The 26,215-nt window shown below is 38.2% G+C and overlaps 2 protein-coding genes and 1 non-coding gene across 9 annotated transcripts in view; 2 read left to right on the forward strand and 1 right to left on the reverse strand.

Annotated features, from left to right (window-relative positions):
• LOC581257 (protein kinase C iota type) overlaps positions 1-16,249 on the forward strand; it is a 91,299-nt gene extending 75,050 nt beyond the window's left edge. For 6 of the 7 annotated variants that reach the window (XM_011684538.2, XM_011684540.2, XM_011684541.2 and 3 more), the window contains 9 exons: positions 6,305-6,372; positions 6,873-7,013; positions 7,703-7,970; positions 8,592-8,765; positions 9,981-10,106; positions 10,620-10,699; positions 11,679-11,768; positions 12,315-12,430; positions 12,804-16,249. In XM_011684538.2, the coding sequence (XP_011682840.2) occupies positions 6,305-6,372; positions 6,873-7,013; positions 7,703-7,970; positions 8,592-8,765; positions 9,981-10,106; positions 10,620-10,699; positions 11,679-11,768; positions 12,315-12,430; positions 12,804-12,924 (1,184 nt within the window). In that variant the 3' untranslated portion in view covers positions 12,925-16,249. The remainder of the gene's footprint in view (positions 1-6,304; positions 6,373-6,872; positions 7,014-7,702; positions 7,971-8,591; positions 8,766-9,980; positions 10,107-10,619; positions 10,700-11,678; positions 11,769-12,314; positions 12,431-12,803) is intronic. The other variant, XM_030987237.1, reaches the window with a different exon arrangement.
• Mir2011 (microRNA mir-2011) lies at positions 9,353-9,452 on the forward strand. Its single transcript, NR_036428.1, has one exon. It is a non-coding gene; the product is annotated as a microRNA mir-2011 (primary transcript).
• A 6,443-nt stretch (positions 16,250-22,692) lies between the features above and the next one.
• On the reverse strand, positions 22,693-25,894 carry LOC115924787. Its single transcript, XM_030987617.1, has 3 exons — positions 25,555-25,894; positions 24,564-24,818; positions 22,693-23,253 (listed from the first exon to the last, which is right to left on the reverse strand). The coding sequence occupies exons 1-3, from the start codon at positions 25,796-25,798 to the stop codon at positions 23,207-23,209; spliced, it is 546 nt and encodes a 181-aa protein (XP_030843477.1). The 5' UTR covers positions 25,799-25,894; the 3' UTR covers positions 22,693-23,206.
• Between the last annotated feature and the right edge of the window lie 321 nt (positions 25,895-26,215).

Genomic DNA, 26,215 nt, shown 5'->3' on the forward strand with positions numbered 1-26,215 from the left:
ATATTGCATTGCAATATTTTGTATAGCTTCCGATAAATTCTTTCAAACATTTACATAGACCTTTTTCAGTTGTGTCTTCATGTGGATATACCTCATTTTGACCTCCTTTTGTTTTACCAAAATACTCATATTTATTTTCATTCCTCTTTTTGCAATTCATTGAAAATTAATATGAAGGAGAACAAAATACTTCCGCTAGAATGAGGTTATTCCACAAATTGTGAAACAAATATACTATAACTACACTTTGGACTTACAAACAAGATCAAATAAAACATGATCATAGCTACAAATCATATGCATTAAGCATTTACAAACTCATGCAATGTAGCACATTGCATTCATAAAATGCTGGTGGTGTTGATGCTGTTTTGTATTGCGTCCATAATGATGGAGTCATATCACAAGAATGCAGTGCTGTGGGAGAGTTTAAGCTCTCTCTCTCTGTTTGCCTCCATATTCTCATCTATCATCCAATCTTGCACCAAATCAATATTTAAGCACATACTCTTTGCTCGAGTGTCGACTCATCAAAGTGTTGTTTATACTGTGGGCAAATTAAACGGTCATTAAGCCAACACTATGAGCAAACATAAAACTATATTCTGTCCTCATTTCCCCTCTTGGCGTTCTATTTTTCTCTTTACACTCTTTTTTATCTCTCTCTCTCTCTCTCTCTCTCTCTTCCACTCTCTTTCTTTCTCTTTCTTCCACTCTTTCTTTCTCTTTCTTTCTCTTTCTCTCTATCTCTCTCTCTCCCTCTCATTTTCTTATCTCACTCCTTTCCATATTTTCCAAGTCAAGTCTCGGTCTTTCTCTCATATTTAAAGTGCAGTGCCTACATGATTCTTCATGTATTTAATGGGTGTAATTAACTCATACCTGCATACCTCACTGGGCAGACATTCTCTTTGCAACCATCGGTGCAGTTTCTTTAAACACATTTCCATGCTTTTTGGGAGGTATTTTTTTATTCATTCATCTCTATTCTTACAAATGGAACCTTCTCATTTTCCCTTTTTTAATATCATATTTGATATTTTAATCAATATTTAGATTGGTTTTGCTCTTTTTGGTACAGCTCAGGAAATGTCATAAAGCTCTCAAATATTATTGTATAAATTCCCAGATTTAAGTAGAGCTCATTTCCTGTCCTAAACTATAACGTATCATGCATTTGTAAACAACCCCTGATTTTATCAATGGAAAGGAAAGCATTCTGAGAGGAAAAAACTGTTTTTATCGTACAAACTGACAGTCTTGCTGTTATAGCGAACATTAAAAAAGTACAAGCCCCCTTGAGAAGTATCACCCAACCAGGAAATTGATTTGAAGGTGTCAATCTCAGAATAATAAACCTATCCTTAAACAATAGAAAACCTTGTATGCGTAAGGAAACGTAAGAAGGAAATGCACTATAAGTACCTCCAGGGGAATGTCTGCCTTGTGTAAGTGTTTCTATGCCTCATGCATGCAATGTCTTTCGGAACAGGCAAAAAAAGACACGCAAGTGCTCCCTTTCCTGCTCCGACCACGGTCAATGAGCTTGTAAAAGGGCTCGGTCTCTAGATCGGATTTAGGCCAACCTATTTCATGTAGTGTGAAACAGTTTCTTTACCCTAAATATTGCAGCCTCTTTGATTTTAAGTCAAATGCTTTCCAAGATTTCTTAAGATACAGTCATACATTTTTGGATGCACTGTTTAGTTATGGCAGGTTGTCAGTTGACCAGCATAAGGTGTCATTTTGTGCCAAAATTGTTGTCTTAAATGAAAAAGAGTTGTTATACTTCCAAGGATGCAAATAAAGGATATAAATATCATGAAATCTGCAGAAAACCTGTGGAATAATCTGGATGATCTGAGAGGCCTTTTTTGAGATTGTGGGATTGCAGTGGCTTTCTGATGTCAAGGAAGCATCTTTTGGACAGCTTGATTATTCCTGGAGTTGAAAATGACATGATTCCTGGAGTTGAAAATGACATGATTCTGCAACATGTTCATTGATTTCTGCTGTGTTTTACTTGTTTGATGTCTATTATGTCAAGAAAGGGGTAGACAGCGAATCACTTGGTTTGATGATGTCAAGAAATGGACTGGTCTTAACTACGGGGAGGTTAGAGCAAGGGTACATGACAGAAAGCGATGGAGGTGCATAACCACCAACCCCTTCCGAAGGGACAGCACTAGATGATGATGATGATGATGTCAAGAAATACATGTATGATCATCTGCAAACTCAAGAATTTGATTCTTCTATACTTCCTTTTGACATATTTGGACGTCAATTGATAATGCACTAAAAAAAATCTACTCATGCATCAACAACTGTCGTAAATAATGATTTTGTTTCATCATCGTGCAAACTTTTAGCACACTCTTCTTTTAGTTAGGAGGAAACATTTCAATTGTTTTCTTGAAGCCAGTTTTGGGAGCTTCTGTATTGCGTGTTTCGGTTGTAACTATAGGAGCCGTCTGTGATTATGACATTGACCTTTAGGAGTATTCACTTCCTGTGACTTCCTGTGATTGTGTTTCTGTTGATGGGAAGCTCTTAAAGCTATCATCACTATGCAAGGTATGAATGCAAACTCAGGTCATCAATCACCCTTTCCTTTCATATTCATACTCATTTCTCTTACAGCTAGATGATTTACAATGCAATATGATCAGAAAATTCTTTGAAATTGAAATATCAGGGCCACTATGTGGTAAACAGTTGGGATTGTTTTAAATTGCTCTCAACTAGCTTGACATCAATTGCAGCTCTATACTTGAGAGATAGGAGTTTGGGATCGATTGGAAGATGTGTGATCAATCTGAATCTCAACTCTTTCCATTAAAGGCCAAGTCATGGTATGCTAACGTGTGGTTTGTTATTATTGCATTTGAAAATATACTTGTTAGATGGGAAAATGGATATACCCGGATGTTTATCTAGTGTGAAGTGGGTTTTGATTTTTGTTTCCTTGCACGCTCTTCATATTATTCCTTGCGAGTCTCTCTCTGTATGCGGGAAACAATTCAAGGCATGGAAATGGAATTCTGTATGTTTTTAAAAGGATTGTTATCGGAGATCACAAGATGATCAGCTGAATCCACGCGTTTAAGGCCATAATGGAAAAGCACAGATCAGAAGATAAAATGGTGAAATCCATAGCTCTCTCCTATGTCAATTGTTCCCTTTTCCACTCACCCAATAATACAGTTCTGTACAGTTTTTTAACATTGCACTTATATCCTCACTTTTCATACTAAACATTTCTAACTCTACCCACTAACCATTTATATCATCACCTTTGCATATTTTCCACATGCAGAGTCTAACAACCAATCTGCTAATCCATGTACCGTAGTGTGTGGTCTCCTTTCATTGGATTATGAGTTCCATGTCTTTGGATGGTTAGAATTCATATGGAGTGCTGTGTTATTAATGTGTCATCTCTTTCAAAAGCAATCTAGCTTAATGTATTTTGTACATGCATGCAATGGGGAGGTGTGTCCTCATTGCCATGTCTTTCGTTGAATGTCATCTGTGGTTATGGATAAACATGAATATGTATCGTTTGTGTAGACACAGCCTAGCCCGAGCTGCATGCACTACAAATGTGCAGGAAATTCAGTGTCTCTCATATCAGCTTCCCTTAGATTCCAGTTGTGCAAAATGCATTGTTTGTTTGGAGCCAAACAGACATATTCAGCGTGTCCACACACAAAACAATTTATCCCGAAACTCTATAACGATACGTCGTATAAAGAATCATCGTATAAATTCCAGGATGTCCACACACAAGAAACGTCGTCACTAAAGAATCATCGTATAAAATGCCCCCTGTCCACACACAACATTTTCCGTGATTCTTTATAGAGTTTCGCGATAGTGATAAGAGGTCTGGTCTCATTTCGCTCGAGGTCACGTTAAGCCCCGCCCAGTTAGTTACACTAGTTACACTCCCCCAGGGGGTCCCCCTGTCCACACACAACATTTCCGTGATTAGGCGTGATTCTTTATAGAGTTTCAGTTCGAAACGATGCCCAAACCTGCGTTTCGTTAGACTAGTTTCGTTATACGACGTATCGTTAGTGAGCGTCCACACCTACAATTTTGGTCGTAAAACTATCGCGAAACGGTATCACTATCGCGAAACGGTATAGCTAATCATGATTAGTCGCGGAAAATGTTGTGTGTGGACAGGGGGTAACTCATACACTTAAACACAGAGTTAATGCCCTTCTGGCTCTCTCTCTCAGTCCATATAGAATAGTACATTGATGTAGTATGTCCTGTATCTCTCTTCTAGTGCCTATTTGCAACCAAAGAATACCTGTGTTAGAGTGTCTACCCATGTTTAGTGGTGTGCACTTTAATACTGTACAGAGTTGAATTTTGAAATGAGGCCAGATTGCGTCATGGCCTGTTTCCTGCCATCCACCATTAAGGGTTCCAATTTTCCAGCCTCAATGCCAGAGAGATTTTTGGAATGAGAACTCGTTATGATGACGCTGCAAAATAGAGCATCCATAATCACAGCCAAATTTGATCTCCATCGTCCGATCGCACCTCGGAAAACACCCCTCGAATGCACGTCATTTATTGTGCAATTTTTTCAATGACCTTCCATCAGAGGAGGATATGGCAGACCAGGCGTGGCTTGGTTATTTGGACCATGGAAAAATGGTTGACTACGGATGTATTTTCCAGAAATCAAACATCGTGGTTAGGTTTATCAAACAAAAGCAGCAAAAGTGCAAAGCCAGCTCACCAACCACATACAAAAATATGAAAAGCAATTAATTATTGGTCAACAGTGGCTGTTCTAAAATCCTCCCACCAAAATGAAGTCGTGCCTTAAGCTAGCATTCCCTCAGTGGCTGCATTCGTCCAAAGAATTACCCTCCTATACCTTCGCCCCCAACTCACAATTGTCTCATTATCCCAACCATCAGAAGTTCATATGAGGTTGCCTTTGATCATAGTTATCTTTATAGCCCTGAGAAAACCCTTCCCTCTCTGTTCCTGCCCCCAGCTTTCAATCCTTCAGACATGTGGCCTTCCAAGATTCCTTAACACTGTTCAACAACCAATGCTGTTGGTACAGATTTAGAAGGGAAATGATGTTTTGATGCATGCTTTACCATAAAAGGAAGATACACTCCATGATGTCACATCCAATAGGATATCCTTATTCGTCAGGTCAAATTTCACCTCTTAGAAAAGCATCTTTTGAATATCCACTCAAGGCCTGTCGTGATCGTAGTGGATTGAAAGCCGGCCATTTATTTCTTTGCGGCCACACTCGGTTTCAGTTTCCCACCCAATTGTATAGTTGATAGAGCATGAAGAGCACATGGAGTGCCTATGGAGTGAATACTTATCCAACTGTATATGATTTGTAGACCATGGTTAGTTTCCAATCCATGTTGGAACCTCCTGATATGCCCTAAAAAGGATCTCTCGATTTGAATCTTGGCATAGTAAATGGTACATTCAGACATAGCTGGAGATAGCTGTTGTGGTTTGAAAAGAAAGTGTTTTCATTCCACTTATTCAATTCTAGTGGTAATGCGGGTTAAAGAGAAACAACTTTTATTGGGACATGGTACCAGGATGAGGCTTTGTTGCCCATTCATTCATCCAGGGTCCTTGTATCAACTGGGGAATTTGAAAGGAAACAAATTCCTTCTCCATTTTGGAGGGAGAATCCCCGCCTGAAATTCTAGCTCTGAAACCCCGAAGCGGGGATATTTCCTCCTAGGATGCCGCCCGCACGCAGCCAGGTTTCTGACACTTTCTTTCTGTTTCGAAGTACATTGTGTCGTTACTTGAGGCTGAAAGTGAAAGCAATCTTGCCTATAGCACTCACTCACTCCCAGTAATACTCAGAGACACTACAACAAGGGTGTGCTCTCTTCACACAGGGAAGGATATCAATTCTAGTGCTCACAAATATCCAGCCAGAACATTTCAAAGAGGAGATTTCTTGATGCACGATGTACATTCTGCTCTTCAAACTGCTCCAATTGGCCTGCTTCCCTGTGAAAAGTTATTTTCCATTTTCTTATATCTTGTGGAATGTGTTTGTTTTGGAAAAATTGCAAGTGTAAGTCGTTCCATCCTGGATAATTCTAAAGAGATGACACTACATCTGTACAATATGATCTGCTGTCAAAATCGAAGTGGGGATAAGAAATATTAGTTTACCGGTATGTCAAAATATGTGTGGAATATATTTGTGCTATTCTGAAGAGAAACGGTATGTGCTGATAGTTTAATCATTTTTTAAAATCAATTTTGTCTTCTGTAGGTAAAAGTGGAAGCCCAAGACACCAACGCAAGAACAGGGATAGCACCGCTTCTTCCACACCGTCTACAGTGAGTAAAACAAAATAACCTAAACACTTGGTTCATGTGCAGAGAGCGTTAGAGTGACATGTAGTGCCCTTCTTGCTCTTAGAGGTCAAATACAAGATGTCTATATGTTTTTGACCTCTCATGGATTCTCAAGACACACATGTGGTTCATATTAATTCATGATTACCACATACAGTTTTGTAGTTCATATTTATGTTAAAATGTTTTGTTCATCAGTTATTTCTGCATTCTGTTTTGTAAGACTGATACGAGTTATATCTCATTTTGTAGCAATGTTTGAACTGATTTTTCTCTTAGTTAAAGTGTGAACAGAATAAAGCTTCCTCTTAGTAGTAATACCATGACCTCATTACATTTTGACAAAAAAAAGTGATTGATGATACGATACGCTGGATATAAAATGTATGTGTAACTCTTTCTTGTCTAGAATTCTTGGAAAGAAAGTTGGTAAGACAGTGATAATAATTTCTCTTCGTTCTCTTTTCCCCCTTCTCTCAAAGGCTCCCAATGGCAACGACAAGATAGGTAACTCTCCAATCTCATTGGACGATTTTGAATTGCTGAGGGTCATAGGTCGCGGAAGCTATGCCAAGGTGCTTCTAGTGGAATTGAAGGCGACAAGTCGTGTGTATGCCATGAAGGTAAGATCTGTTTCCGTATCAGAGACAAACTTGTCTTTTCTTTACAAACACCCCATATCCCCCAAGTTTTTGAAGCAGGGAAAAATATACTTTAACAATTTTGGGGGCTACTTTTCAAGCTAGCATGAATGAAAATAACACTCTTTGTTTTGTTTTGCATTGAACTCTATGCAATTTGGGGAACTCTTTTATGCCTTTCGGGGGCTAATTTTCCCTGAGCCCCCGTGTATTTTTTTCCCTGTTTTGAAATTGAAGCAGGGGGCCATGCATTTTGACAACAAATATGTCCTCTAGACCCACTGTGGAAACAAGTGAGTGTGGTGCCCTCTTTGAAAATATTTTGTGAAAGTTATTTTAAAAGGCATAAAATGTTGATTCAAATCATTCATATTTTCTTTTATCAAGAGGATTTAATCTTCTTAATGTGGAATTTATGAAAACTCTAAAATACTAGCATTTTTGCTTTTGAATATATTTTATTTTAAGGCTACACACGGCTCTCCATAATTTTTAAGTCCAACTTAGCCTTAGGATCTTTGTGAAACACCCCAGGTGTGCCGATACAGTCCAGAGTCCCTTGGAGAGGTATACATGTAGCCCAATCATATCCTGATCTCATATGATTGAGTAATGAAATAAAGAGAATCATCGTCATGGTAACTAATGTTAACTTTCTTCTCTCTTCCCAGGTGATCAAGAAAGAGCTTGTGACCGATGATGAGGACATAGACTGGGTCCAGACAGAGAAGCATGTCTTTGAGACGGCTTCTAATCATCCATTCCTTGTAGGTCTCCACTCCTGCTTCCAGACGGTCAGCAGGCTGTTCTTTGTGATTGAGTTTGTGAGTGGAGGTGATCTCATGTTTCATATGCAGAGACAGCGACGCTTGCCAGAGGAACACGCTAGGTTCTACTCATCAGAGATCAGTCTGGCTCTTAACTTCCTGCATGAAGGAGGTAAATCAACATTCTTTGCTTACATTCTACAATTGAGCAGGTTCATTTCATGACATGATAAAGGAGTGTTTACGTTGTAAAGGATGAACAATTGTAAGGGATTTTTGCTGGAAAGACTAGGAAATAGAAGTGTAGTTTGGAATTATTTTGTTTGAAATTGAGCTTTGAGTTTTAACTACTTTTAATGCTACTGGGCCAGAAGGGATTAGACCACACAGCGAGGTTACTGACATGTGGCTATCTCATTAACTCAGCTCTCAACTAACATAAGAAAAAGATGATCATGGGGCACCAACAGGCACTGATTGGGAAAGTTTTCTATATAGAGGGAGCAAGTAGCTACAAGTAGGACAGTGGGGCTTTAAGGATTAAAAATTTCTCTCTACCTCTCGCCTTCTACTTCTGTCTCTGTTTGCTAGGTTTGTCTGTCTATCCCTCTTAATTCGCTTATCCCCCCTCCCTCTCTCTCTCTCTTTCTCTCTCTCCCTCTCTCTCCCTCCCTCTCTTCCTCTCTCTGTTATTCTCTTGTTCGTTGTCACAAAATATACAAGATTATTTGAACCAGAAAAAGAAGAAGTTTCCTGAAGATGTATTAAGTTTGTCTTGTGTTTTTCCCATCAGGTGTGATCTATCGAGACTTGAAGCTTGACAATGTGTTACTGGATGCTGATGGTCACATCAAACTCACTGACTATGGCATGTGTAAAGAGGGACTGAGGCCAGGAGATACTACCAGTACATTCTGTGGTACACCCAACTACATCGCACCAGAGATACTGAGAGGAGAAGACTACGGTGAGTATGGGTTTGGGGAGTTGTTTTTCTCTCTTTGAATCACCCTCTTTATTCTACTCTATTCTACTGTGCAAATAGTACATTCTCTTAATTGGGGGAAGGAATTGTATTTACAAGATTATTGTGAGTAACATTAAAATTGCCCTCAATTCCGTACCTGTTTCCACAAGGAAACGTGTTACATCTGATATCTCCAGATAACCATGTAGTGGTAGGAAATGTACGTAAACCGAGGGAGGATTGTGCTCAGGTCAACAGGAAATGACCTCTGACCAATGCCAAACATTTCCCACAAGGCCATAGGTGGTTTCCTTTCTGAACAGGAAAAGGCAGCTAGTTTGAATGCACTGATCTGGATGAACATTTTACATGTACTTTGGCATCCACATAAACATATCACGGTTAAGGATGTTGTATGTTACACACCACCTATGATAAGGGTGGAGGAGGGAGAAGAGCTTTGACCCTCTAAATACTGAAGAAGCACTTTAGATAGATGAAAGATAAATAGCAAAGGCCGGGCTGGGGCTGGTGATCAGGCGTGAAGAGGAAGACCTGCAGACGTGTGGAGAGCCAGGAAGACGATCGCACCGTGCCTAGTCTCCCTGCAGTCACTACCACACCTTCGGTGGCTTTTTATAGCTTCACCAAGGTGTGCTAGTGATGACAGGGGGATGGGAACAATCAGCTGCAGACTGGATCCAAGACTAAGTCCTTGTTGCATAGCATACCTTGTAAAACAGTGGAAATAGGAGAGTGAAGGAACAAGCAGGCCGCAAGTTATTTTAGTAAACAATGTATCAAGCAATCAAATTCAGCCTTTGCATACTCGCATGGTCAAAAGGTGATCTGACATATGGTCCAAGCTTTATGCCATCAAAGGGCATTGCAACGGGTTTGGGGTTCGGTTTAGAGTTAGGGATAGTATAAACTGTATGGGGTTGAAGTTAAGATCTTGGATTTTAGAAGTAGTCTGCAGAGCATTGGTCACCAGCGTCTTGAAACCACTCGTGTCCTGAAACCACTCGTGTCTTGAAACCACTCACAAACATTTCTCATATAGAACACGTTTACTCTGATTGTAGGCATTCCAAACAATACTTCCTTCTTTTCTCCCTCTAATCTAGACGTTTTGTGCTTTTTATATTTTTGCTTTGTAATCATCTTATTGACCGACTCATTGACCGGTGTTTTATCTGTTTGTTATGACTCTAGATTTCAGTGTGGATTGGTGGGCTCTTGGAGTGCTCATGTTTGAGATGCTCGCTGGACGATCACCGTTCGACATCGTCGGTAACGCTGACCATCCTGACCAGAACACTGAAGATTATCTATTCCAAGGTAAATTACAATTCTAGTCAGGTCAGGATTGAAGTCTAATGACTTCCATGAAAGTAAGCTCTCAAATGGTTTTGCAAGAAATATACAGAAGACATTTATGATATCTGGCTTTATCGATAGCTCAGGTGCAGAGAATATTCTGTGTAGGGCAAAACACGAAACTAAAAGAAACTTCATGTCGTGAAACTTGTTTTCATTTAATCACAGGAAAATCTTTTTGTCAGTTTGGGCATAGCTCAGGGAGGTAGTAAGTCTATCAGATACAAATTTTATTCAAAACGGAACAAACAAACCCTTGCGGTATTAAAGGGACTTTACCTTTTAAAATAGTTATTACAGCTGTGTGAAATGTAAATTGGCATATGTTGATGGAAGATAGAATTGTATTCCTGCTTTCTATATGTCACTGAGGGTATCATGTATTTAGCTAATTACTCATTTATTTGTTTGTTGATTTTTGTTGTTTTATTTGTTTATCATTTCTCATGGATTCTATACTTTGTTTTGTTTTAGTTATCCTTGAGAAGCCTATTAGGATACCCAGGTCTCTGTCTGTCAAGGCTGCATCAGTACTCAAAGGATTCCTTAATAAGGTAAGCAATGATGGGAGGAACATGTCAAGATATTGAGAGGAAATGAGGAGAGGAGGGGTAATGTGAAGAAAGTTTAAAGATAAAGACCAGTTATGGTTATGCGATTGCATTGTGAAAGAAACGTTGTGGAATCTATCAGAAAAGGTTGATCATCTAGCATATAAGTATTGGTGTGTACTGCAAGGTTCTTGAATCATCAAATTAATGATAAGAAATTTGGCCCAGTCTTGGTAAAGTTACAAGCACTGTACACAGAAAGATGTATATAGGAATACGCACACGTGCGTGACACATGCGTTTATCTCTCACACACCAATAGATAAACTAATTTACCAAATATATCAATTAGTAGGCGGTTTCCCGGCAATTTTTTATCATGATGTATTAGTCAAAACATATTCTTTCACATGATTGGTAATTACTAATAAGAGCTTCCATTTCATTTTTTGAAATTGGGGCATTTCCAATACTGGTCTTTACCTTTAAGTTCAGTGAGGAGAAAGAGACTTTGATGAATAATTTACATACACAAAGACTGGTACAAGTGTTCAAGGATTTAGTTATTGATAGAAAGAAAGAAAAAGAACCTGAATAGAACAAAGAGTGAAGGAAAGACTGTTGCATTTTAATTTCATCATGGATGTCCAGTTTAAGGTCAAGTCTATTTGCTGGGAAAGCGACTTTAGTGGATAACAATAACACAAAGTATGGAACAAGCAATTTGGGAAATGGTTGTGAGAGAAGAAAAAAAAGGAGAGAAAGAAAGACAGTGGTATTTTTAGTTCTAAGTTCAAGTTCAAGGTCAAGGTCAAGTTCAATCTATTTGAATGAGAAAGAGATGAATAACAAATACTCACAAAATAAAATCATTACAATTTTTGACCTTCAATAGATGGATATACAAATATACATTGTTGAGTGTAGTCTTGGTTCATGACTCATCCTATAATTTTATCATCCCTCTGTATCTTCATCACAGAACCCTATAGAGCGTTTAGGATGTCATCCTCAGACTGGTTTCGGTGACATCACAGGGCATCCTTTCTTCAAGACTATAGACTGGGATAGAGTGAGTACACTTACAAATATTTGATATAAAATGATTGCAAACTTTGCCCCCAAATGTTGCATTGCCTTTACAGAAATGATGCTCTAAATATTTATAAGGCTGTTGTAATTTCTGCTACACCCAGTTTGTTAATTCTAGTAGATATGATTATTATTAATGTATTCAAAGAAATGTTTTCTCATGAGGTATTTGCAGATCAAAACTATTACAAACGTCCACGAAAAGGCAATATGATTCTAATGAAATCTGTATCGACCCTCATGCTTGAGTATACTTGCTTCCATTGGTCCTTGTACTTCTGAGGATTGTTATTAGCTCCATGGTGCTATATCAGGGATGCTAGATGTAAAACTTTCGCCCGATTTCAAGCCCAGGAACTTCTTTGTGTCAAGTTTATAAAGTTTCTAATATACAGCAATTTTTTTAGGGCTTCAATATAACACCATATCACAGACACTGATAACACATAGGGCCGTGCATCTCAGATTTAACATTGTTAAACGATCCCTTTATTTTAACGTGTCTTTTCTTTTATCTGTCCATCAGATTGAGTCTCGTCAAGTGACACCACCCTACAAGCCACACCTTCAGAGTGACCGTGACCTAGAACATTTTGACCCTCAGTTCACAGAAGAGCCGATACAACTGACCCCTGATGACCCGTAAGTCTCTCTCTCTCTCTCTCTCTCTCTCTCTCTCTCTCTCTCTCTACCCCGACCTCTCTCTCTACCTCTCACTACCTCTCTCTCTCTCTCTCTTTCTCTCACCATCAGAAATGTAGTCAGGTATTCCTAAAGATGACATTACAAATATTTCAGCATCCATTAATAATGTTATGATTCCCATGAATCGTTTCCATTTCGTCATGTTCAAATTGAAATCTGAGGCAACTAGCATATGTACTGTTTTATTCTATTGTTTTGCATATACAATTATAGTCAAATATAATCAATTATTAATGTTTAATCATTTATTTCTCATTCTCTTCCCGTTTCTTTCCCCTCCCTGTATCTTTCATATTTGCTCTTCATACAGGGGTGTTCTAAGTCAGATAGACCAAGGAGAGTTTGAGGGCTTTGAGTACATCAACCCTCTACTAATGTCCGGGAAGAATGTGTGTGATCTTTGTGTTCGTCATCCTTCTTTACTCCAATAATTTATTTGCACCTTGAAAGATGATGTTAGTCTTTGTTGCCAGCTGTTTGTATGTCAAATAAAGATGGGAGAGTATTATATCTAAAATTGAAATGAATGTTAAGAGAAAGTGCTTACGTACAGAGCTTGCAATGGTATAGAAATGCATTTGAATCTATAAAATTATCAACAGTATGTATTCTTGTGTGGTCAGTATGTACGCTGTATGAGATCGATAAATGTTGGCAAGAGCATGAATGAGCTTGCCACAAACAAATGCAAGAAGTACTGATGTGAGTGTTGGGTTTGCAGTGAAGTAAGGAGAGCTGTAGGGCCTTCAAATGTTGCTGTGCATCATTTTACCCTTAGCCAGAAAAAAGACCAAAGAAAAAAAGTATTGTATTCAAATGCAGAAGGATATGAAAGTGGCTGTTTCTGGGTGGGAAATGAACCATGGACCTTATGGTTTGTGAACCTGGTGGTACAAACCACTGAGCCACACCCCTCTCTGATGGTACGATTTGATTACAGTTGGATTTGAGATGTGCTGAGGAAGTTTGTAGATTCAAATATTTAAGAAATGGATGTTCTTGTGAAATTCAGCCCTGTATGAGTATATGGTATGCAAAACACAAGAACAAAGTTTGTGGGCACGGCTGTGAATGTTTCTGTGTGTATACAATGATATGATAAATATTTAAATGTAGCCATGTAAAATATGTATGCGAAGTGATGTGCAGTCAAACAAGTTGATGTGACTCCACATGAACGTCACAAAGTAGGAAAGAAAGAACATAAACAATCAGATGGCTTGCTAAAACTGTGCCGCGACTCCAGCAAAAAGACGACTTGAAGAGAAAGTGATTGTGAAACTGTGGAACTAGAATTATGTTACCTTTCTTGCAGCAGTTCATGTGCATCATAACTCTGTTTGAAAAGGCTGTTGTATGAGACTAGTCGCTTTCAGTGTGAAACCGTCGATATATGCCTTATATTTATGCTGCTCTGGTTATGTCTTTTTTGTCTCTTTCTTATTGGAGATTTAAAGTGTTCTTTATAGTCTGGAAATTGTGATTATTTTGAGATAAACAGAAATAGAAGCAAATAAGTGCTTCAACAATAATTAACAACTTATGCTCTTGAAAGATAGAATGTGGACTAGAAAAAAAAGAATTTGTAACTTTAAAGGAGGCTTTTGAATTATTAAGAATCACAGTTTTCAAATCATTGACAAATAACCAAAATAGAAGAAAGATGGTTCATAAATTGTATCTTTGATGTTTCAAAAGTTAAAGATGTATTACAAACTTCAATATCTACATCATCAGTGTTTGTGACTACATTTCAAACAAATAAGCCAAATTAAGACGGCAAAACAGAGCAAAGACTTGCAGTATGTGAACAAGTGAAAATGAAGGAAGCCTTGTATAAATCTTATTGATGACAGCTTTATCGAGTACATCGTGGCAGTTCAATGTTGTGTGAAATCATAATAGTGAATTTGTGACAAAATAAAACCTGTGGAAAGAAGAACAAAATGGCCTGCTACGCTTATGCTTGAAGTATTTGATTGTGCCTAGATAATTCATTTTTTATTTTACAAATGCCTTATAGAGCTGAGCGCTTTCAAATGCTTATCATAGTAATTGTCTGAAGTATAAGTGCTTCTGGAAACAGTGTAAGTGGTGTGAATGTTATAACAGTCCCATGTGCATGTTCTAGATGTTGGAAAGTAATAATTCATGAATGTTTGGTTGATAAGATTTAACAAAAGATCCATTTCATTATATACTGATTGACTTGATTAGTTGACAAAATGACGCACTCCTAATGTATTTCAATCCTTTTTGGAATAAGAGAGACAGTTTGCATATTTGGAGTATCAATTTAAAGTTTCAGTTCACATATGTTATGAGACTTTCTTGACACTTATCATCCTCTCCAGATTTCTTATTTAAAAATGTAAATTCATCAGATAAATTCGTTTTCTCTCTTTGGATTCTTTCCAGAGATGTGCTCTGCATATGAGATCAAACTCATTCCATTGGGATAAGAATAAGACATACCCAATAATAATATCTCCACAATGATATGCATTTCCAGTGTTATGTGCAACAGTACTACTAACTGATTCCTGTATTCAGCAACCAATTGTTTTTGTTTGATTTTTATATTATTATTATTGTGGTTATAATTCCTTTAAAAACTTCTGTAAGTAAGTGACTTTGTTCATGCTATTTGCATTCACCTATAAATTGCCTTAACTTGTGCTCAAATATTATTATGTTCTTGCTCTCTGCTTCTGATTTTGCTAGAACATATATTAATACTATGGTAACTTACTGGGGTCATTCACAATGCCCAATTGTCAAACAATAAACATAATTTTGTCTCAGAATAGAATTGTATTTACAAATACCTCATTGTAGCTATTGATTTGTGAGTTAACTAATATATGTATTCTTTCCATGACATAATACATACAATATTCATAGGTATAAGTAGTCCTACATGTGTATACATAAATTAAAAAAAATTATGGAATTTAGTAATCCTATTTTGTTACCATTAAAAAAGCAAGTAATTTGTACATCATAACATCCATAGGTCATATCAAAGCAATTTGTTTATTTGGATTAATTTATGATTTCATAGATAGATCATATTACAATTATTTCTTTTTCTTTTTCAAACAAAATTAACTCCCTAAGATGTTAATGGAACATTCCAATTTCAAACCATATAATGTACATAACAGGACTCTTCCACTATCACTGAAGGGCTGGTCACAAAAATAATCTTCCTCGTGTACTTCAATATTTGTGTTCTCTTTGCTATCCTATAGGCAATTGTAATTTTATGTACATATTTTGTTTATATTTACTCTTGTAATGTATATTTCATTATGTCAGATATTTTGTATTCAGTAATGCTGACTATATGTAATAATATTATATGTTATCATTTCTTTAGTGCACTTATAAGATTATGCAATCTTAGATTTCCGTTTTCACCCAACGTGGAACTTTGAACAAATTCTTTTATTTTCCCTTTTGAAAATTCCTCTACCTTTTTATATCTTTTCTTTGTTAATATGCACCATACAAAAATCTTGCCGCTTTTTCTCTCTTTCTGTCTCTCTCCCCTTTCATTTCTTTCTCTCTTTCGATTCAGGTAAGATTGAATAGTGAACCCAACCTATTTAAAGTATTGATCAGAAAATGAAGCATTACTTAAATGAACTAACTTATAGGCCTTCACGTAGGGTGAATAGAGATGGTTATTGAGCAATGTGTTGAAGACAATAAATTACCCTTACGTGGGTTACGAGAATGATTTCCAAGGCAGACATTAGTGTATTGAATTGTTTTCTAAAATGTCGAGGTTGTGACTGAAATTTTGTGTTGGCTTTTATTGGCAGTCAAAATCAGGGATTTATAGATGTTGTGGAGAGCTTGATTATGATGATGATGATGATGATGATGATGGTGATGATGTTGATGATGATGATGATGATGATTATGTTGATGATGGTGATGATGATGTTGATGATGGTGATGATGACGATGATGATGATGATGATGATGATGATGATTATGTTGATGATGGTGATGATGATGATGATGATGATGGTGATGATGGTGATGATGATGATGGTGATGATGGTGATGATGGTGATTATGTTGATGATGGTGATTATTTTGATGGTGATGATGATGGTGATGATGATGGTGATTATTTTGATGATGGTGATGATGATGATGGTGATGATTGTCTTTTTGTGGTAAAGTCATTGATGGTAGGTATTGATGACAATGAATAATGGTGTATAGGTCATAAAAGCTGTGAGTCTGATGATTGTAGTGATGATGATAATGATGAAGGGGAAGATAATGATGATATTGATGATGGTGATGATTATGATGATTATGATAATGTTGATGACAAGGGTAGCAACTATGATGAGGATGGTGGTGGTTGGGGTGGTGATGATAACGATGCAGAGGCAGCACACTGGGGTTGGGGGGGGGGGTAGGGGCCACAATGCCCCTTCCCCCAATGTTAACAAATATCCCATTAGACCCCTTTTTAACTTCAGATAAGTGCCCTTTTTCTTTCTATAAGCTCCTTCCCTCTTATCATAAGTGCCCCTTTTCACCTCTGATAAGTGCCCCTTTTCTAATCTGATAGGTGCCCTTTTATTTTGACAAATGCCCCTTTTCACCTCGGGTGCGAGAACCTTTTGTAGCAAATATTTGTCCCCTTTATTATAAATGTCCCTTTTCACCTCTAATAAGTGCCCCTATCCACATCTGATAGGTGCCCTTTTCACTTTGACAAGGGCCTCTTTTTCTTTGTAATAAGTGCATTTTCAATTATGAGAAAGTGCCCCTTTCGTCTTTGATAAGTGCCCCTTTCATCTTTGATAAGTGCCCCTTTCATCTTTGATAAGTACCCCTTTTATTTTGACAGGTGCACTTCTCCCTTCTGATAAGAGCCCATTTTTACTTTCTTAAAGTGCCCCTTCCCTTTCCTATAATGTTCCTTTTTCGCATCTGTTACTGTTACTTGCTAATGTTACTTCTGATGTAATTGCCCTTTGATAAGTGCCCTTTTGTACCTGTATTTTCACTGTCGCTTACAAATTGTGCTCTTTTGCAGTCATCTAAAGTGCCATATCTAGTTTCAAAACTATCAAACATCCCTTCTCTAGGCAGGGTAATCAATTGCTCAAAGTTCAAGAATATACAGGTCTATACTTTATAGGAGTTTTCACACCCGAGGAAAAACTTCATGTACATTTCCAAATGTTATTCATGTTCAATAAAAAAGACTGAGATATAATTACTGAACGTGCTATTTGACAAGATGTTGTCACCATCCCTCATCTCATAGCCCCCTCATATGTGCCCTCCCCCCCCCCCCCCTTATAAAAAAAATACCCTGGTAACCATGTTTTTTTTTGTCCAACTTACCATCCACCATGGTTACCATGGTATCAAACAATGATAAACATAGGGTCATCAAACGATGTATTTCAGTGTTTGATACCATGATTACTATGGTTACCAAGGTGGATGGTAATTTGGACAAAAAAACATGGTTACAATGGTACTTTTTTATAAGGGCTTAAACGAATAGTAACTGTGAGCATTTTTTTATTCAACTTTTCTTTTACAGTCGATCTCTCCGTTTTCTCTCATTGATAGTTTATCTCATGAAGTAACATGTCGAAGGTGTCAATTCTTTCATTTCGAGATTGTGCTTTAAAGGGATCCGGTAACTTTGTCACAGATTCTGAAACAAAATCCTGGATTTAGCTCATGCTGCAATGATAATTATAAACCTTTAGGTCAATCAGAAACCCCATGACTTTTATAAGCCGATCGCCGATCGTATATTACAAGGATAACAATAAATAAAACAAATAACCAATAAATTAGTCATCAATTAATCATTCAACTAAAGTAACTAATTTATAACAAAACTTATATAAATTTTGGAACCTGGAACATATAGTTCTTTATTTATTTATAAAAAAGGTTGGAAGGATGGAGTTAAAATTCTAACAATGCCAATGGCCAGGCGCGTACGCAGGGGGGGGGGGTTACCCCCCCCCCCCCTCTTCAGTTGTTTTTATGTGTATGTTTTTTGGGAACCCCCCCCCCCTTTCGAGTTGTGATTTTTTTTAATTAAAATAATTAAAAAAAAATAAAAATCCTAATGGATGACCTAACAAAAATGACCTCCCCCCCCCCCCCCAACGGAACGGAATGTCATTAGGTCAACGTACGCCACTGCCAATGGCTATCGTTTCGAAAAGAAAACATCATTTTATTGCAACAAATTTTGTTAACCTCTGAGCTAGAAACATCATTTAAATCAGAATGTGGCGCCCTTTCTTTCTTCCTCCATAGCACTAACCACTCTAAAGGCCTTGTAATTATAATCAGGATAAAGAATGATATAGAATTGCTTGATAGTTTTGTAAATTTTGATGGAAGAGCTGTTGCTGTTATATTTAGATACAGAAGGAAGATATGCTTTGTGCTAAATGTATATGCTCCGACTGTAAAATCAGAAAAGAGTTGTTTTTACAAAAAGATGTTCAACTGGATAAAATGTATTAAGCACAAAGACGATTTACTTATATTTGGAGGTGATTGGAACTGTGTAAAAGATCCTCATTTTGATACCCCAGGTTGGTCACAGGCAGGCGCGAAAGCGGAGGGGGGGGGGGGGGGGGGGGGGGGGGGGGGGGGGGGGGGGGGGAGGGTGTTCGGGGTCGAACCTCCCCCCCTCAATTTTTGTTGTGTGTGTGTGTTTTGGAGGGGAGTTGCTCTTACCCCCCCCCCTCCCCTCGCTTATTCAGCGGCTGGCTGTGCCGTTGCGAAATTTTCGGCGCGATTTTCAAATCTTACCCCCCCCCCTTCGAAAAAATCCTGCCCACGCGCCTGGTCACAGGTATACAAATCAATTAAGTAGTTACAAAACATCCAAATAAATTCAAACTTATTGGGGTATATGGCGGAAAATGAACGCACAAGGAAAGCAATTTACGACAACTATCGTTAGGAATCTATTCTAGACTCGATTATTGGCTTATTTCATCGTCACTGTATTGTTATGTCTAAACTACCGATATTAGACCTGCCATCAATATGATCACTGTGATGTATCATTAAGATCAGGCGCGTACACAGGGGGGGTGTTTGGGGGGTTAAACCCCTCCCTTTGGTAATTTTTTGTGTGTAAACCCCCCTAAATTTCTCTAAAACCCCCCCCCCCCCCCCCCCCCCTTTTGGATTTTTTTTTTTTTTTTTTTTTTTTTTTTTTTTTTTAATTATTGAAAAAAAAAAAAAAAAAAAATTCTCATGGTTGACCTAAAAAAGCTGACCTTACCCCCCCCCCCAACGGAGCAAAATGTCAAATTTTCAAATTTCGAGACCAAAAAAAAAAAAAATGTGTCCTCTTACCCCCCCCCCCCCCCCCCCCCCCCCCCCCCCCCCCCCCGCTTATTCAGCGGCTGGCTGAGTCGTTGCGAAATTTTCGGCCCGATTTATAAATGTTAAAACCCCCCCCCCCCCCCCCCCCCCCTGAAAAAATCCTGCGTACGCGCCTGATTAAGATTGAAAACAGATAGCGTTGAAAGGGAGAAAGGTCTTTGGAAGTTTAATAACTCATTGCTATATGTGACATTGATTCTAAGAACAAAATTAAAAACGTCATACAAGCTCTAACGTCTAACCATAATCGAATGAATGCAAGAACAAAATGGGATATGTGTAAAAAAAAATACGAGAATTTGTAATGAAGTTTTTCTAAACAGATGCAGAAGGAAAAATCCAAATTGTATAAGAATGTATAATAAATATACAGAGATTTGCAGAAAAGTTGACAGTAACCATACTTAAGAAGATATAGACAGAATGGCAGAAATAAAGAAAGAGATTGACAAATGGCACACACATTTATGTAAAGGTACATTTAGTAGATTTTGAGAACGGTGGGTGGAATAATGAATAATAATAATAATAGTAATAATAACAATAATAATAATGATAATAATAATTCAATTCCTTTATATAATATATTATATTTAATAATTTTCTTTATGCGCTTAGATACGAGAGAGAGAGAGAGAGAGAGAGAGAGAGGAGAGAGAGAGAGAGAGAGAGAAGAGGAAAGACATGAAAAACATTGAGCTTTCCCCGTTAATCACTTACAATTATCAAATCAATTACAAAATTGAGGTGCCCATATATTTTGGGTAGATTTAATAAATGTTTTGAAGATGAACAGATATTGGGAGTTGATCGATGGCTTGAAATACTATTTTGCAAATACATGGGAGCATCATTGTGTTTACATTTATGCAATTGTTAAGAGTTTAACAACGATTACAGGTATCCAATGTAAATCATAAAATACAGAAGTAATGTGATTTCGTTAAAGTTTTTGTGAGACAAGTCTAGCTGCAGAAATTTGTACTCTTTGGACCTTATTAGGGGCTTTTAGATTTGCGTGGACTGATACGTGTGACGTCCATTCAAAGCAGTGCATTAAAAGGACGTCGATCGTAGCAATCCCCATTGTCTTCGTGCGAATCTAAAAGTCCCTATTGAGAGACTCTGGTAAACCAAACAACAAACTGTTACAATTGTCAATACGACTCGTAATAAATACATAAACTAGTTTTTCTGTTGTGGCTTGATCAAGGTAACGTCTCCGTTTAAGCTGTCCAAAATATTGAGAACATGTCTTCCGGCGAATTTAAGTAGGCGATCCCGCCCAACCAATGTCCCCCTTACACCACATCGCCTCTTTAAATTCTGTTTTCTTTTCCTCTTGTCATTTTCCTTGAAGGCTTTACCAAATAAACAGGAATAAATGTGCATTCCATCGCTCAGTATGATGTCAAATAGTGGTTACGTAATAATCAATAGGACGCTGACGTAAATTAAGAAACCAGGTAAATTCAAAGGACATTTTAGCAAACAAATGGAACCGAGTACCGAAGCTGTGACGTCATAATTTTTTTTTTTTTTTTTTATTTTTTATTTTTTTAAAGAATTTCTTAATTTTTTCTTCATTTTCCGAAAGAGCATCAAAAATAATGAAGAAAATTATTGAGAAATTCTAAAACTAGATTTAAGATGACGTCACACTTCACTACTCTATATGGAGGTACACATAATCACTTTTGTGACAGAAAGTGTCGATGTCTTTCAAAGAGAGAAAAATATTCCAACATGATTATAAGGAAACAAAGATGAAAAGAAAAGGTACTATTGACTGGTTTATGATGACATGATGGTGATATGCAGGTACAAAGTGGTACCAGTAAGGGGCTCTAGACCGTGTAGGGGGCTCAAGCCACCCCCAAAACAACTCTTCAACCCCTCCCTCTAAAGATCGCATCCTAATATTCTTTGAAAAGCGCATGTATAATATTATGATACAAATCAAGGCTTACAGAGCAATGACCACGATATAGGGGAGGATTGAAACGTGTCGGTCATTGTTTGTTTGTTAGCATTTCATAATTTTAGGCACATCATTTATTGCTGTTCGATTGTCAAACTTACTAAGCGGCTCGCCTAGCTCGAATGTCCATGGTTTAACCTTACAAATGTCAACCTGTCAGCTAGTGTCGGTTGTTTTATTTGTTATATTTGTTGTTTTATATAACCAAGCATGTTATGTCCTCTACATAATATTATCCCTCTCTCCAACTCCCAAACAAACACAAAGTTTTACCCGGCAAGTTCTTTTAAAGGCACACTGCACTACTTGTAGCTACTTGCGCCCTCTATATAACAACCAATGCCTAATCGGTGACCATTGGTCCCCCATGATCCTCTTTTTCTTATGTTAACTGAGAGCTGAGTTGATGAGATAACCACCTGTCCAGTGACCTTGCAGAGCGCTCTAATCCCTCCTGTAAACTATGGCAGATAAGCTTTAATCCATAGCAGTTTTGGGGTCACAATCTACTAACCAATCGCTCAACCTGTCAACCAATCAACCAACTGATAAACAAACCAATACCAATCAATCAACCACTCGACCAATGGCTCAACCAACCAACCAATGAATGAATCAATCAAACAATCAATCAGTCAACTAACCAATCAACCAAACAATTAATTAATCCACCAATCACTAAATAAAATCATCAACAAAACGCTTCAATCAATTACCCAGGTATTAAATTTACCATCAACCAACCAATCATTAACCTGCTAATCATTCGATTAATCGATCAGTTGAAGTAGCAAATCAGTCAAATTATATAGTTCAACAGAATAATTTAATTTCAATCATTCATATATAAAGTATGATTTATAAAAAAATGCAAACAAGCGATATTTTAAAGTCTCCTTGTTTGACATATAATATTTTATTATAAAAACTTTATGAAGAAGGCTATTTATTCTCAATTAACTTTAATGGTCATGTCTACACAAATATTTAGTTTTTCTTTTTAACTATTTAAAAAAAATAGCATCATTAATTCAATGGATGAAAAACCGTTTGATTTGATATTAATTAATTCCGGATAGAAATGATTTACTTGTTTACAAATGTTCCGACACATACTTCAGGTTTTATTGAGTCAAAGATATAAGGTTAGGGTTGTGTTTGCAGGTGGGCTTAAGGTTATAGGGTTAGGAAATCCTATAATGTTTGATCCGAGGGTGAAGGTAATGATTCGGATAGTGTAGGCTGCTGATCGCATAGCAATTATCACCGGAGCCTGTGTCGTACAACCAAACGGAAGTAAGCTATTCTACATGTATTTACTTCCTCGGCTCGTCCTCGTTCTCGGGATCTTCATCCTGCTCGGCAAGGGTGTCGATTTGTATCCGTGGTTGGGGGGGATGATAGGTGCCAAAATATTTTCGGCAATGGATCAAAGCAATCAAGAGGTAGAAGCGTGTGGCAAGTTGCACCCCTCCCAAGCGCGTAGCCAGGATTTCATTTCAGGGGGCGGTAGTGAGCACGCGAAGCGTGGTCCCTAGGGGGTTGCGTGCAGGGAGGGGGAGTTCCCCCCCCCCCCAGAAGTGCGGAAGCTTTGGCGTTTCACTAAATTATTAGAGAAAGAAGACGATTCGTTGGACCGTTCTCGACTCTTAATCCTTGTTTGAATCAAGTTCCCCTTCCTCCGCGCGTAGCGCGGAAGCTCTGGCGTGTCATTAGATTATTAAAGACAGAAGACGATTCGATGTACCATTCTCGTCTCTTAATCCTTGTCTGAATTCATTTTCGCCCATTCCTGCGCGAAGCGCGGAAGCTTTAACATTAGAGAAAGAAGACGATTTGTTGTATCGTGTCCTTCATGAATTCAGTTTCTCCCCTACCACGCGAAACGCGGAAGCTTTGACGTTTCACTAAATTGTAAGAGAAAGAAGACGATTCGTCGGACCGTTCTCGACTCTAAATCCTTGTTTGAATCAAGATCCCCTTCCTCCGCGCATAGCGCGAAAGTTCTGACTTTTCATCAGATTATTAAAGAAAGAAGACGATCCTGTGTACCATTCTCGTCTCTTAATCCTTGTCTGAATTCATTTTCGCCCATTCCTGCACGAAGCGCGGAAGCTTTCACATTAGTGAAAGAAAATGATTTGTTGTATCGTGTCCTTCAAGAACTCAGTTTCTCCCCTACCGCGCGAAGCGCGGAAGCTTTAACGTTTCAATAAATTATTACTCTTAATCCTCGTCTGTATTCCTTTTCGCCCATTCCGCGGAAGCTTTTACGTTTCATTAAATTATTCGTAAAAGAAGACGCTTCATTGTATCGTGTACTTGATTGAACAAATTGAATAAATACATCAATTCCTGATGAAGCCATATGAGCGAGAATTCAATTTATTCTTGTCTCATTTACGGTTGCCTTATTTACTTCGTATATACATGTATGTATGTATTATGAAAATGAGATAGCAAAATGTGTATATTGATGGTCATCTTGCGAGTAATAACCATTAACTACTCTCATCGGGCTCTCATCCTTAATTTTTCTCTTCATTTTTTTTTGATTTTTTGATGGTGAATTATTGGGGGGGGGGATGATTGTACAGGCCATCCCCCCACCTGAAATATTGGGGGGATATATCCCCCCCCATCCCCCCCGGGATCGACACCCATGCTGCTCGGGTACGTCTCGGTAGACGGGGCAATCCTCCTGGTCCGCCTTCTTGAACTTCCTCACGTTGACGCCCATTGAGGCGAGGTACCGGAGGGCGTCGTCGTAGTCGTCTTCCGACATCGTACGATCACGGGCGATGATCCAGTTGTTCTGGACGTTCATGAACCCCCACAGGTACTCGTTGCAGTCGTGAAGAATGGCGTAGCTTTGGTAGTCGACGAAGACAACCTTGAATTCACCTGGAGTCGTTTCACTGGCATAATCTGAAGTGAGAGAGAAAGAGAGAGAGAGAGATAGAGGGAGAGAGAGAGAGATAGAGAGAGAGAGACAGACAGACAGAGAGACAGAGAGAGGGAGAGAGAGAGAGAGAGTGAGAGAGAGACAGAGAGAGAGAGAGAGAGAGAATTGGAGACTGGTTTATCAGGGTTGTAACATGTGACACAAATCGGGTCTAATTTTTTTTAAACCCTTGTTGGTAAATCACAAGTTTTAAGACACTTGTTTGGGATGAGCATTTTTTAAATCCCTGTTCCCCAAAACACAAGGATTGAGGCACTTTGTTTTATGCATTGTTTTTAAATAATTGTTTTAATTGTTTACTTCACTTTCTTCTCTTTTACAATTAATATTCTAAAGACTCCTCTTCTTTTTTGTTCGCCTAAGCTTCTCTGTCGGAAAACTTGTCGCCCCTATATAATTGTGTGAAAGTCAGATCCCCTCCTTTAAATTCTTACGACGCCCTTGTAAGTAGTTTAGGGTCCATTGTAAAAACTTAGTGACAGTGGTAAAGGAGAAAACCTGACAATGTTACAATAGACTCATGTTATCACAACCTTCTTATAATTATCAATTGGTTTCTTAAAAATTTGCGCTAGATATATTTTAAGTTTTCCCTTTCTCTCTCCCCCCCCCCCTTTTTTTGTGGGGGATGGGTTTTTTCCTCAAAAGTTTATATGGGGATGTTTTTTTTTTCCTCAAAAGTTTATATGTTTTACTTACACAGTATCGTCACGTTGTTGGGGTCCGCTCCTGACCTGTAAACTGGGATCTGGTATGAATAGGCGTTGCCGTAAGGATCAATTCCCGATTCATTGGTGTAGAAATAATATCCGTCTTTCACCGTGTAACTGCTAGATTGACATCGCAAACCCTCTTGGGGGCGTTGTAGAACAGGGCGATTTCGTACCAGCGCCCCGCGTAGAGGTTTAAATCGAACTCGACGGCCGGTCTGAAGTCGGGGCATCCGCCGAAGCCGATAACCTGGGCCGATGAGAACGTGGCTAGGGTGAGCAGGACGAAGACAACGAGCGTTCTCATGGTGATACAGGGATCGAGACTGTCAGGGAGCTAACGATGAAAACAGGGCGCATATAACACCAACTAAATTAGGTGAGCGGAGATGGAGGGATGAATATAAAAAGACCTCACCGTCACATCACCATCTCCATTGTCTGTCTTTGTTTGCATAATTGGGGTGTCACTGGGAGTGAGCCCTACTCATCTCTGGTACTCTCCACCAGAATATACTTTCACCGCAAAAAGTGTCAATATGGATACAATTGAATGTTTAAAATATTACGTAATTGTCGAAACTGTAGTCAACTGCACCGACTGACCTTATTTTGTCTAAGATCAAAAGGAGCAAAATAATATTAGATCA

Source organism: Strongylocentrotus purpuratus, unplaced genomic scaffold (genome assembly GCF_000002235.5).
Source record: "Strongylocentrotus purpuratus isolate Spur 01 unplaced genomic scaffold, Spur_5.0 spur5_scaffold_16, whole genome shotgun sequence".
Classification (NCBI taxonomy): domain Eukaryota; kingdom Metazoa; phylum Echinodermata; class Echinoidea; order Camarodonta; family Strongylocentrotidae; genus Strongylocentrotus; species Strongylocentrotus purpuratus.